General features: G+C 38.5%; 2 protein-coding genes across 6 annotated transcripts in view; one reads left to right on the forward strand and one right to left on the reverse strand.

Moving 5' to 3' along the window:
• NGF (nerve growth factor) overlaps positions 1-13514 on the reverse strand; it is a 1213865-nt gene that overhangs the window by 751024 nt on the left and 449327 nt on the right. The gene's annotated exons all lie outside the window — the stretch shown is intronic.
• Positions 1-13514, forward strand: part of SLC22A15 (solute carrier family 22 member 15) — a 95059-nt gene that overhangs the window by 70848 nt on the left and 10697 nt on the right. For all 3 annotated transcript variants that reach the window (XM_050748178.1, XM_050748195.1, XM_050748187.1), the window contains one exon: positions 13187-13307. In XM_050748178.1, the coding sequence (XP_050604135.1) occupies positions 13187-13307 (121 nt within the window). The remainder of the gene's footprint in view (positions 1-13186; positions 13308-13514) is intronic.

Genomic DNA, 13514 nt, shown 5'->3' on the forward strand with positions numbered 1-13514 from the left:
TCCTAAGTCAAAAGGACAAAGCTGGAGGCATCACGCTACCTGACTTCAAACTATACTACAAGGCTACAGTAACCAAAACAGCATGGTACTGGTACCAAAACAGAGATATAGACCAATGGAACAGAACAGAGTCCTCAGAAATAATACCACACATCTACAGCCATCTGATCTTTGACAAACCTGAGAGAAACAAGAAATGGGGAAAGGATTCCCTATTTAATAAATGGTGCTGGGAAAATTGGCTAGCCATAAGTAGAAAGCTGAAACTGGATCCTTTCCTTTCTCCTTATACGAAAATTAATTCAAGATGGATTAGAGACTTAAATGTTAGACCTAATACCATAAAAATCCTAGAGGAAAACCTAGGTAGTACCATTCAGGACATAGGCATGGGCAAAGACTTCATGTCTAAAACACCAAAAGCAACGGCAGCAAAAGCCAAAATTGACAAATGGGATCTCATTAAACTAAAGAGCTTCTGCACAGCAAAAGAAACTACCATCAGAGTGAACAGGCAACCTACAGAATGGGAGAAAATTTTTGCAATCTACTCATCTGACAAAGGACTAATATCCAGAACCTACAAAGAACTCAAACAAATTTACAAGAAAAAAACAAACAACCCCATCAAAAAGTGGGCAAAGGATATGAACAGACATTTCTCAAAAGAAGACATTCATACAGCCAACAGACATGAAAAAATGCTCATCATCACTGGCCATCAGAGAAATGCAAATCAAAACCACAATGAGATACCATCTCACACCAGTTAGAATGGCGATCATTAAAAAGTCAGGAAACAACAGGTGCTGGAGAGGATGTGGAGAAATAGGAACACTTTTACACTGTTGGTGGGATTGTAAACTAGTTCAACCATTATGGAAAACAGTATGGCGATTCCTCAAGGATCTAGAACTAGATGTACCATATGACCCAGCCATCCCATTACTGGGTATATACCCAAAGGATTATAAATTATGCTGCTACAAAGACACATGCACACGTATGTTTATTGCAGCACTATTCACAATAGCAAAGACTTGGAATCAACCCAAATGTCCATCAGTGACAGATTGGATTAAGAAAATGTGGCACATATACACCATGGAATACTATGCAGCCATCAAAAAGGATGAGTTTGTGTCCTTTGTAGGAACATGGATGCAGCTGGAAACCATCATTCTTAGCAAACTATCACAAGAACAGAAAACCAAACACCGCATGTTCTCACTCATAGGTGGGAACTGAACAATGAGATCACTTGGACTCAGGAAGGGGAACATCACACACCGGGGCCTATCATGGGGAGGGGGAGAGGGGAGGGTTTGCATTGGGAGTTATACCTGATGTAAATGACGAGTTGATGGGTGCAGCACACCAACATGGCACAAGTATACATATGTAACAAACCTGCACGTTATGCACATGTACCCTACAACTTAAAGTATAATAATAATAAATAAATTAAAAAAAAAAATCTGTAAGAATTAATTGATGAGCTTAGCAGAGTCATGTGATAAACAATTTTCTTTCTACATATTAGCAACAAATAGTTAAAAACTGAAATAAACCGATGCCATTTATAATAAAATTAAAATATGAAAAATGTAGGGATAAATTTTATGAAATATGTATATGACTACAAAAAACTTTAAAATGCTGATGAGAAAAATTAAAGAAGATGAACTAAATGAATTGGTAATCGTAATAATAAATAAATAGATTACCATGCTCATGGACCAGAAGCCATTAAGATATCAGCTCTCCCCAAATTGATTTATCTTCATTCAGTGTGATATCAATAAAATTTCCAGCAGTCTTCTTTTGGTGATATAAATTGACAAGTTAATACTAATTTTTTTTTTTTAGACGGAGTCTTGCTCTGTCACGGCCAGGCTGGAGTGCAGTGGCGTGATCTCGGCTCACTGCAACCTCTGCCTTCTGGGTTCAAGGGGTTCTCATGTCTCAGCCTCCCGAGTAGCTGGGATTACAGGCGCCCGCCATCACGCCCGGCTAATTTTTTGTATTTTTTAGTAGAGACAGAGTTTCACCATGTTGGTCAGGCTAGTCTTGAACTCCTGACCTCAGGTGATCCGCCTGCCTCAGCTTCCCAAAGTGCTGGGATTACAGGTGTGAGCCACTGCATCCGGCCAATACTAAAATTTATATGGAAATTCAAAGGATCTGGATTATCCAGAATAATTTTATCATGGAAAAACAAAGTTGAAGAACTTAACTACCTAATTATAAGAGTTACAACAGGCCGGGCGTGGTGGCTTATGCCTATAATCCCAGCACTTTGGGAGGCTGAGGCGGGTGGATCACCTGAGGTCAGGAGTTCGAGACCAGCTTGGCCAACATGATGTAACCCCATCTCTACTAAAAATACAAAAATTATCTGGGCGTGGTGGTGCACATCTGTAATCCCAGCTACTCTGGAGGCTGAGGCAGGAGAATTGCTTGAACCCGGGAAGTGGAGGTTGCAGTGAGCCGAGATCATGCCACTGCACTCTAGCCTGGGCTACAGAGTAAGATTCTATCTCAAAAAAAAAAAAGACTTATAATAAAGTTACATTAATCAAGACAGTACAATATTGGCATAGGAATGTCTGTACAGATAATGGAACAGAACTGAGTGTGAAATAGAACCACATATATGGTCAGTTGATTTTTTTTTTTTGACAGATCTGAGATTTCGTTTACTTTTTAAAAATAAAAATATTTTGCTCAGTCATAATGTACATACAGAAAAGTGCTCATGGTCAATTAATTTTTGATGAAAATGACATGTTAATTCAATGAGGAAAAGATAACCTTTTTAAAAAATGGTGCTGAAATAATTGGATCTCCATATACAAAAAATATAACTTCAACTTATAAATCACATTATATGTAGCAATAAACTTGAAATGGTTGTTAAACTGAAATGTAAATGCTAAAACTGTATTATACAACTAGTAGAAGAGAACATTGGAGAAAAACCTTAGTGACTTTGAGTTAGGCAAAGATTTCTTAACTAGGACACAAAAAGCATGAAGAGAAAAAAAATTCATGAACTAGACTTCATAAAATTAAAAACTTTTGATTTTTAAAAGACACTATTACAGAAATGAAAAGTAAGACACAAACTGGGAGAAAATATATGTAAAACATATATCTGATAAAAGACTTGTATCCAGAATATAGAAAGGACTTTAATAATAAGGAAAAAATGAGCAAAAGATTTGAATGGATGCTTCTCCAAAAAGATATAAAAATGACAAATAAATATGGGGAAAGTTGTTCAACATCTTCAGACATTAGGGAAATAGAAATTGAAACCACAATATCAGGATCATCATGGCAGACGGAAGGCAGGACTAGATTGCAGCTCTGACTCAGATGGACAGAGCACTGTGTAGAGGCTCGCATCATGAACTTTAGCTCCAGATTGACAACAAGAAGAAACCAGCAATCCCAAGAGGACCCACAGTCCCTCTGAAGGAAGCAGCCTGCTCCTGCAGGACCTGGAGACATTCCAAATACTGAGTGCCCCAATTGCATAAGTGGGAAAAGGAGATCCTCTTCTCCTGAACACACACCCCCACTGGAGAAACTGAAGGCCTGTTTGCAGGAGAAGTTTCACACTTTACCTGGAGCTGAGTCAATTAAGACAGCCAGAAAAATATAGGGGTAGAGGAAGCAGCGGGAAAGGCCCTGGGAGCTCGCTGGGTCCCTAAGGAGGCCACAGGGATCCCTTGTGAGGGTGGCCTAGCCCTGCCCCCACCTGACAGCCTTCCCTCCCCACCCTGGTAGCTGAAGACAAAAGGCAAATAATCTTGGGAGTTCTAGGGCCCCACCCACCACTGGTTCCTCTCCATACTACCATAGCTGATGCTTTCTGGAAAAGTGCCACCTCCCAGCAGGAAGCCAACTAGCACAAAAATAGAGCATTAAGCCACAAAAACTGACTGGGTACGGTGGCTCACGCCTGTAATCCTGGCATTATGGGAGGCCAAGGTGGGCAGATCACGAGGTCAGGAGTTCGAGACCAGCCTGGCCAAGATGGTGAAACACCGTCTATACTAAAAATATAAAAATCAGCTGAGTATGGTGGCATGTGGCTGTACCTCCCAGCTACTCGGGAGGCTGAGGCAGAAGAATCGCTTGAACCCGGGAGGCGGAGATTGCCGTGAGCCAAGATTGTGCCACTGCACTCCAGCCTCCAGCCTGGGCGACAGAGCAAGACTCCATCTCAAAAAACAAACAAACAAAAACCCCACAAAAGCTAAGAATCCTCATAGAGTCCATTGCACCCTCCTGGCACCTGCACTGGAACAGACACTGTTATCCACGGCTGAGAGATCCGTAGACAGTTCACATCACAGGACTCTGTGCAGACAACCCCCAGTACCAGCCCAGAGCCAGGTAGACTTGCTGGGTGGCTACACCCAAAAGAGAGACAGCAATCACTGCAGTTTGGTTCACATGAAGCCACATCCATAGGAAAAGGGGGAGAGTACTACATCAAGGGAATACCCCATGAGACAAAAGAATCTAAACAGCAGCCTTCAGCCTAGATCTTCCCTCTGACAGAGAAAAGGTTATTTATTAAACTGAGGCACCAGAGAAAGGCAAAGTCCAATGCGAGGAACTCCAAAAAATGATACAGGAAATGAAGGGAGAAATATTCAAGGAAATAGACAGCTTAAATAAAAAACAATGCAAACCTCAGGAAACATTGGACATACTTATAGAAATGCAAAAGGCTCTGGAAAGTCTCAGCTATAGAATTGAACAAGTAGAAGAAAGAAATTCAAAGCTCTAAGACAAGGTTTTTGAATTAACCCAATGCAACAAAGACAAAGAAAAAAGAATGAGAAAATATGAACAAAGCCTCCAAGAAGTCTGGGATTATGTTAAATGACCAAACCAAAGAATAATTGGTATTCCTGAGTAAGAAGAGAAATGTAAAAGTTTGGAAAACATATATGGGGGATTAATTGAGGAAAACTTCCCTGGCCTTGCTAGAGACCTAGATGTTCCAAATACAAGAAGCACAAAGAACACCTGGGAAATTCATCGCAAAAAGGTCATCGCTTAGGCCCATTGTCATCAGGTTATGTAAAGTTAAGACGAAGGAAACAATCTTAAGAAACTGTGAGACAGAAGCAGCAGGTAACCCATGAAGGAAAACTTCTCAGATTAACAGCAGATTTCTTAGCAGAACCCTACAAGCCAGAAGGGATTGGGGCCCTATCTTCAGCCTCCTCAAACAGAACAATTATCAACCAGGAATTTTGTATCCAGTGAAATTAAGCATCATTTTTGAAGGAAATATAGTATTTTTCAGACAAACAAATGCTGAGAGAATTCACCACTAACAAGCCACCACTACAAGAACTGCTAAAAGGAACTCTAAATCTTGAAACAAATCCTGGAAACACATCAAAACAGAAACTCTTTAAAGCATAAATCACAGGACCTATAAAACAAAATACAAGTTAAAAAGCAAAAACAACAAAAAACCCAAGGTACACAGGCAAAACATAGCACAATGAATGCAAGGGTACTTCAGGTCTCAATACTAACATTGAATATAAATGGCCTAACTGCCCCACTTAAAACTTACAGAACTGCAAAATGGATAAGAACTCACCAAGCAACTATCTGCTGCCTTAGGAGACTCACCTAACACATTAAGGACTCACATAAACTTAAGGTAAAGGGGTGGAAAAGGCATTTCATACAAATGGACACAAAAAGTGAGCGGGGTAGCTATTCTTATATCAGATAAAACAAAGCAACAGCGGTTAAAAGAGACAAAGAGGGACATTATGTAACTGTGAAAGACCTTGTCCAACAGGAAAATATCACAATCCTAAACATATATGCACCTAACACTAGAGCTCTCAAATTTATAAAACAAATAATAATATACCTAGAATAATAATATACCTAGGAAATGAGATAGACAGCAACATATTAATAATGGGGGACTTCATTACTCCACTGACAGCACTAGACAGGTCATCAAGACAAAGTCAACAAAGAAACAATGGATTTAAACTATACCTTGGAACAAATGGACTTAACAGATATATACAGAGTATTTCATGTGACAGCCACAGAATACACATTCTATTCAACAGCACATGGAACTTTCTCCAAGATAGACCATATGATAAGCCCTAAAACGAGCCTCAATAAATTTAAGAAATTTGAAATTGTATCAAGCACTCTCTTAGACCACAGTGGAATAAAACTGGAAATCAACTCCAAAAGGAACCTTCAAAACCACGCAAATACATGGAAATTAAATAACCTGCTCCTGAATGAGCAATGGGTCAAAACCAAAATCAAGATGGAAATTAAAAAATTCTTCGAACTGAATGACAGTAATGACACAACCTATCAAAACCTCTGGGATATAGCAAAGGCAGTGCTAAGAGGAAAGTTCATACCCCTAAACGCCTACATCAAAAAGACCCAAAGAGTACAAAGTGACATTCTAAGGTCATACCTCAAGGAACTAGAGAAACAAGAACAAACCAAATCCAAACCCAGCAGGAGAAAGGAAATAACCAAGATCAGAGCAGAACTAAATGAAATAGAACAAACAAATACAAAAGATAAATGAAACGAAAAGGTGGTTCTTTGAAAAGATAAATATAATTGATAGATCATTAGCAAGATTAACTAAGAAAAGAAGAGAGAAAATCCAAATAACCTCATTAAGAAATGATACAGGAGATATTACAACTGACACCACTGAAATACAAAAGATCATTCAAGGCTACTGTGAACACCTTCACACACATAAACTAGAAAACCTAGGAAGAGATGGATAAGTTCATGGAAAAATACAACCCTCCTAGCTTAAATCAGGAATAATTAGATACCCTGAACAGACCAATAACAAGCAGTGAGATTGAAAAGGTAATTTAAAAATTACCAACAAAAAAATGTCCAGGACCAGACAAATTTACAGCAGAACTCTACCAGACATTTAACGAATTGGTACCAATCCTTTTGACACTATTCCACAAGATAGAGAAAGAAGGAACCTTCCCTAATTCATTCTTTGAAGCCAGCATCACCCTAATACCAAAACCAGGAAAGGACATAACCAAAAAAGAAAACTACACACTGATATCCTTGATGAACATAGTTGCTAAAATCCTTAACAGAATACCAGCTAACCGAATCCAACAACATATCAAAAAGATAACCCACTACGATCAAGTGGGTTTCATACCAGGTAAGCAAGGATGGTTTAACATATGCACGTCAATGTGATACACCATATAGTTAAAAACAAAAATCACATGATCATCTCAATAGATACAGAAAAAGCATTAGACAAAACCCAGCATCTTTTTATGATTATAACTTGGCATACGAGGGACATACCTCAATGTAATAAAAGCCATCTATAACAAACCCACAAACAACATAATACTGAAAAGTTGAAAACATTCCCTCTGAGAACTGGAACAAGATAAGAATGCCCACTCTCACCACTTCTCTTCAACATAGTACTGGAAGTCCTAGCCAGAGCAATCAGACAAGAGAAAGAAATAAAGGGCAACCAAATCAGTAAAGAGGAAGTCATACTGTCACTGTTTGCTGATGATATAATTGTTTACCTCAGAAACCCTAAAGACTCCTCCAGAAAGCTCCTGGAACTGATAAAAGAATTCAGCATAGTTTCTGGATACAAGATTAATGTACACAAATCAGTAGCTCTTCTATACACCAATGGCAACCAAGCAGCAAATCAAATCAAGAACTCAACCCCTTTATAGTAGCTGCCAAAAAATGAAATACTTAGAAATATACCTAACCAAAGAGTCGAAAGACCTCTACAAGGAAAACTACAAAACTCTGCTGAAAGAAATCATAGATCTCACAAGTAAATGGAAAAACATTCCATGCTCATGGATGGGTAGAATCAATGTTGTGAAAATTGCCAAAAGCAATCTACAAGTTCAGTGCAATCCTTATTAAAATACCACCATCATTCTTCACAGAATTAGAAAAAAACAATTCTAAAATTCATATGGAACCAAAAAAGAACCCACATAGGCAAAGCAAGACTAAGCAAAACAAAACGAATCTGGAGTCATCACACTACCTGATTTCAAATTATACTATAGGGCCATAGTCACCATAACAGCATGGTACTGGTATAAAAATAGGCACATAGACCAATGGAATGGAATAGAGAACCCAGAAATAAAGCCAAATACTTACAGCCAACTGATCTTCAAGAAAGCAAAAAAAAAAAAAAAAAAAAAACAAAAACATAGTGGGGAAAGGACAACCTTTTCAACAAATGGTGTTGGGATAATTGGCTAGCCACATGTAGAAGAATGAAATTGGATCCTCATTCCTCACCTTATACAGAAATCAACTCAAGATGGATTAAGGACTTAAATCTAAGATCTGAAACTATAAAAATACTAGAAGATAACCCTGGAAAAACCCTTCTAGATATTGGCTTAAGCAAGGATTTCATGACCAAGAACTCAAAAACAAATGCAATTAAAACAAAGATAAATAGTTGGGACTTAATTAAAATAAAGAGCTTTTGCATAGCAAAAGGAACAGTCAGCAGAGTAAACAGACAACACACAGAGTGGGAGAAAATCTTCACAATCTATACATCTGACAAAGGACTAATATTCAGAATCTACAACAAACTCAAACAAATCAGTAAGAAAAAACAAACAATCCCATCAAAAAGTGGGCCAAGAAGAAGAATAGACAATTCTCAAAAGAAGATATACAAATGGCCAAAAAACATATGAAAAAAATGCTCAACATCACTAATGATCAGGGAAATACAAATCAAGGCCACAATGCAATACCATCTTACTCCTGCAAGACTGGCCATAATCAAAAAATCAAAAAACAGTAGATGTTGGCATGGATGTGGGTGATCAGGGAACACTTCTACACTGCTGGTGGAAATGTAAACTAGTACAGCCACTATGGAAAACAGTGTGAAGATTCCTTAAAGAACTAAAAGTAGAACTACCATTTGATCCAGCAGTCCTACTACTGAATATCTACCCAGAGGAAAAGAAGTCATTATTCAAAAAATATACTTGCACATGCACGTTTATAGCAGCACAATTCCCAATTGCAAAATCATGGAACCAACCCAAATGCTTATTAGTCAATGAGTAGATAAAGAAACTGTGGTATATATTCAATGGAATACTACTCAGCCATAAAAAGGAATGAATTAATGGCATTTGCAGCAACCTGGATGAGACTGGAGACTATTATTCTAAGTGAATTAACTCAGGAATGGAAAACCAAACATCATATGTTCTCACTGATATGTGGGAGCTAAGCTGTGAGGACACATAGGCATAAGAATGATACAATGGACTTTGGGGACTTGGAAGGAAGCGTGGGAAGGGGCAAGGGATAAAAGACTACAAAAAGGATAAAAGACTACAAAAACTGTATATTGCTCAGGTGATGGGTGCAACAGAATCTCATAAATCACCATTAAAGAACTTACACATGTAACCGAATACCACCTGTACCTCAATAACTTATGGAAACTAAAACAAAAATAAAAATGAAACCACAGTGAGATACCATAGCACACTGATTAAAATGACAAAAATTACAGAGATCACAAGTGTTGGTGATAAAGAGGAACTGTAACTCATATACACTACTAGTAAAAATACAAAATGGTAAAGACACTCTGGAAAATATTTAGCAGCTTATTTTAAAGTGCTTACTATATGACCCAGTTTTATTCATGAGAAGTGGAAACCTAGATCCACACAAAGACTTTGATGCAGATGTTCATAGTGAATTTGTTAATAATAGCCCCAAACCGGAAGGAACTCAAATGCCCTTCAGCTGATGAATGGATAAACAAATTGTGGTATATCAATACAATGGAATATTAGTCAACAAAAAAAAGGAATGAACTATGTCCTGCTATGCTAAGTGAAAGAAACCACACACAAAAGTCTACAAACAGTATTATATTATTGTGAAATTCTAGAAAAGGTGAAACTATGGTGACAGAAGTTTGTGTGTATATGCTTTTTATAAAAAGTCAAAGGGAAGCAAAATGAATTGTAATTCTTACCCCATTTATGTATCATAGTAGAGGACCTGTACCTGTCTTAAAGATTTTTAACATGTGAACGATCAAAATGAACAATTTGCTTGCAATCACACAGTGAATGAAGTGGATGACAAAGTTGAATTTTTGCTATTTTGGGTCGGTGAAGTGTGACTGTGTCATACTAAGACATTTTTTTCTGGTGATCCCAAATGGTCTCTGAAAAACCTTCCAGAAAAATAGTTCTGAAAATTGTGTCCTTAGTAGTTTCTTCATTGGAATAAATTTATAGCCTCCTTGAGTTCAGAATTTGAAGAATACAAGTGTTTTGAGATTTCCTTTTTTAAAAAGATAGTTTAGTTTTGCTTATGTCTTTTAAATCGCTCTTTTTTTAGACCATCACTTTGGACATTCGTTGGTAACAGCCAATAATATCTGATTTTCAGATAATCCAGGGAGCCAGTCTAATGGCTGCAAAGCCTTCCTGAGCATTTGCCAGGACCAGCAGCTCAGCAGCCGCACAGGCAAAAGTCCCAAAAAGAATAAGAAATAATTTTCTCATAATCAAACGTGTCTGGAATGGACATGGGCTATCTTGAGGAAAAAGTGAATTTCCCTGGTTTAAGTGGCAACTGCAGACCCCATTGGCAGGCACATATGAGAGAAGTTTTAAGCATCAGATGGGGCATTGGACTAATGCACGCATTCTGTGGACATGTACCTGGAGCCAGGCTTCCCAAATGGACTACAGCTAGAGCTATCCTGACCCTGTCATGGAAAACTTCATCTAGCTTTGGATCTTGTGGATATTAAGAAGATAGACTTTCTGTGACACACCCTTGGAATCCAGATTTCAAGGATGGCAGTTCTTTAGCCTGTTGTTAAAGATGTGTAGTGCCTCCATACAGTTCTGAAAGATGCCATTCTGTATGGGTTGAAAACAGTCCCAGAGATCATTTACAATCAAGCAAATGTGCATATTTCTGTTTGGTTCAATGCTATCCAATAGGTTTTCCCAACTCATTCTGTTTTCTGGAAAATAATTGATGAATTTAATTTGCCCTTATTATTGGTTTAAGTGAAAATGTTGTTAGATCTCAAAAGTTGAGAAACGTATATCAGGGTAAATGCTGAAAGACATGATTCTTTATCAGAAGCACCTTGTGGCTTAAAAATACATATCCAGGACTTAGAAGAGCTAACATCTTCTTCCAAATAACCTGGTAGAAGAGTTCGAGAAAGCTGCCCCAGAAGGTGGAGTTTGGCAGAGTCTGGACTACTCTGTTGAGGGCATACTCTTTAAAGAAGATGATTTTATAGTTAAGCAGGGAAGGTGAAACTTATTTTTTGGACTGGGGCATATCTATGCCTCCCTCCTTTCAAGTTGAGAGACCATGAACACAGGTTCTATTCACTAAATTAATCCCTCTTGTAGTCCTTCCATGTATTAATTCAGCAGATATTTAGTGAGCACCAGTGTACATAGTGCTATGGGAGGTGCAGTTAGGAACACAAATATAAGGAAGATACCAACCTGGGTCTGAAAGAACTCAAAATCCCAATATGGACAGGCAAGATGGAAAAGTAAGCAGCCACAAGGCAGTGTCTGAGGCACACCAGTTGAATGAATTGGAAAGTAGGGGCAGTGGAGGTCAAATGAAAGAAAGCATATTTCATTTCAGCTGTTTAGGGGTAGAGTGGTTTCTGTGAGCCATACATTCCTAAGGAAGGAGCGAGAGTGTTCTCTCTGGCAGAAATGTCAAGGAGAATGAGACACAATTACATTTGGTGATGAGGACATTGCTGCTGACCTTCAAGAGTAGGAATTTCAGGAGAGGATGGTATTGGAAGCCACATTGTAAGTTGCCAGGGCAGGTGCATTGGAGGAAGTGGAGTGGTGGTCACTCACTGGGACGTTTGATAGGGAACGATAGGAAGTACAACAGAGTCAATGAGAACTTTTTTGCCTCATAAGGAGTAAATTGTTATTTTGAAGGTAGAGGCAAATGATTATTGAAGGGGAGAGGTTAAACTTTTATTAAAAAAAATCATTAAACTGTAGAATCCCAGAAAGTATAATGTTAATAAAGGAAAAACAATAAGATAATTGTTAGCATTTTTGGTAAAGAAATGAACTGACATAAAATACATTTTTTGCATTTTAAATAAAAGCATTACATTAAGAAACTAAAATATTACTATTGATTAGTAAGTGAGAAGTTGAGTAAAAGTAATTTCATATTTAGATTCTTGTTATTTACAGAACATTGGTCGGGCATAGTGGCTCACACCTGTAATCCTAGCACTTTAGAAGACCGAGGCAGGTGGATCACCTGAGGTCAGGAGGTCAAGACCAGCCTGGCCAACATGGTGAAACACTGTCTCTACTAAAAATACAAAAATTAGCTGTGTGTAGTGGCAGTTGCCTGTAATTCCAGCTACTCAGGAGGCTGAGGCAGGAGAATCGCTTGAGCCTAGGAGGTGGAGGTTGCAGTGAGCAGAGATGGCGCCATGGCACTCCAGCCTGGGAGACAAGAGCAAGACTCTGTCTCAAAAAAAAGAAAGAAAGAACATTAATGTCTTTGATCTTCTGATAGTAATTGAAAGGCATTGTTCCTTACCTTCTCAGTGAAACACTAGGGGATACAAACTGCATGTAAGAGCTTTTCTGTAGCTTACCTCTGTCTCATGTATTTATCAGGGCTTGTTGTGCAGACCACTGTTTTACATCATTGATTATGTGAGTAAGAGGGAAGAAAGGAGAGTCAAGTTATACCCTTGGAAGATGAAACTTATAATTTCCATGAAGCTTACTTTATGACAGTACAGAAGTTTTCAGGGTACTCTGTCATTCAGGAGTGAGTGAAAGTTTATCACACTTAATGACACCAGTATGTAAGTTTTCAAGGGTAGAGCCAAAACACTGAAAAAATAGTTGTGTGTGTTTGTGTGATTACTAAACCTTCTGAATGTGTATGTGGTTACACTACCTCTTTGCTCTTTGAGATCAACATGAATGCCGCCCGCTCCATCAAAAGGAAATGTGCCATTTAGAGGAATTATTTTAACTGTGGGTCTCACAGGCATTTCTCTTGTCCTCCTCAGACACAGGTGTGTTTGCAGTGGTGAACAGCCATTCCTTGTCCCTGCTGGGGAAGCTGACCATCAGTGCTGCCTTTAACATTGTTTATATCTACACCTCTGAACTTTACCCTACAGTCATCAGGTATGTGTCTCACATAGCCTCATTCTTCACACATTCTACACTTTGTCATCCATTCTTGCACCAACAGAGGTGTGGTACTTATTTCATCTGCTTCTGGAGTTAGTGTGGGGCAGCAGTAATTCAGCAAGTAGTTTAGGCTAAGAGCCTGCCTTTACAGACTGCTCTCTGCCTGCTCTGCTAGGAAAATGTCACTTTATGGTAGACTGA

Source organism: Macaca thibetana, chromosome 1 (genome assembly GCF_024542745.1).
Source record: "Macaca thibetana thibetana isolate TM-01 chromosome 1, ASM2454274v1, whole genome shotgun sequence".
Taxonomy (NCBI): Eukaryota; Metazoa; Chordata; class Mammalia; order Primates; family Cercopithecidae; genus Macaca; species Macaca thibetana.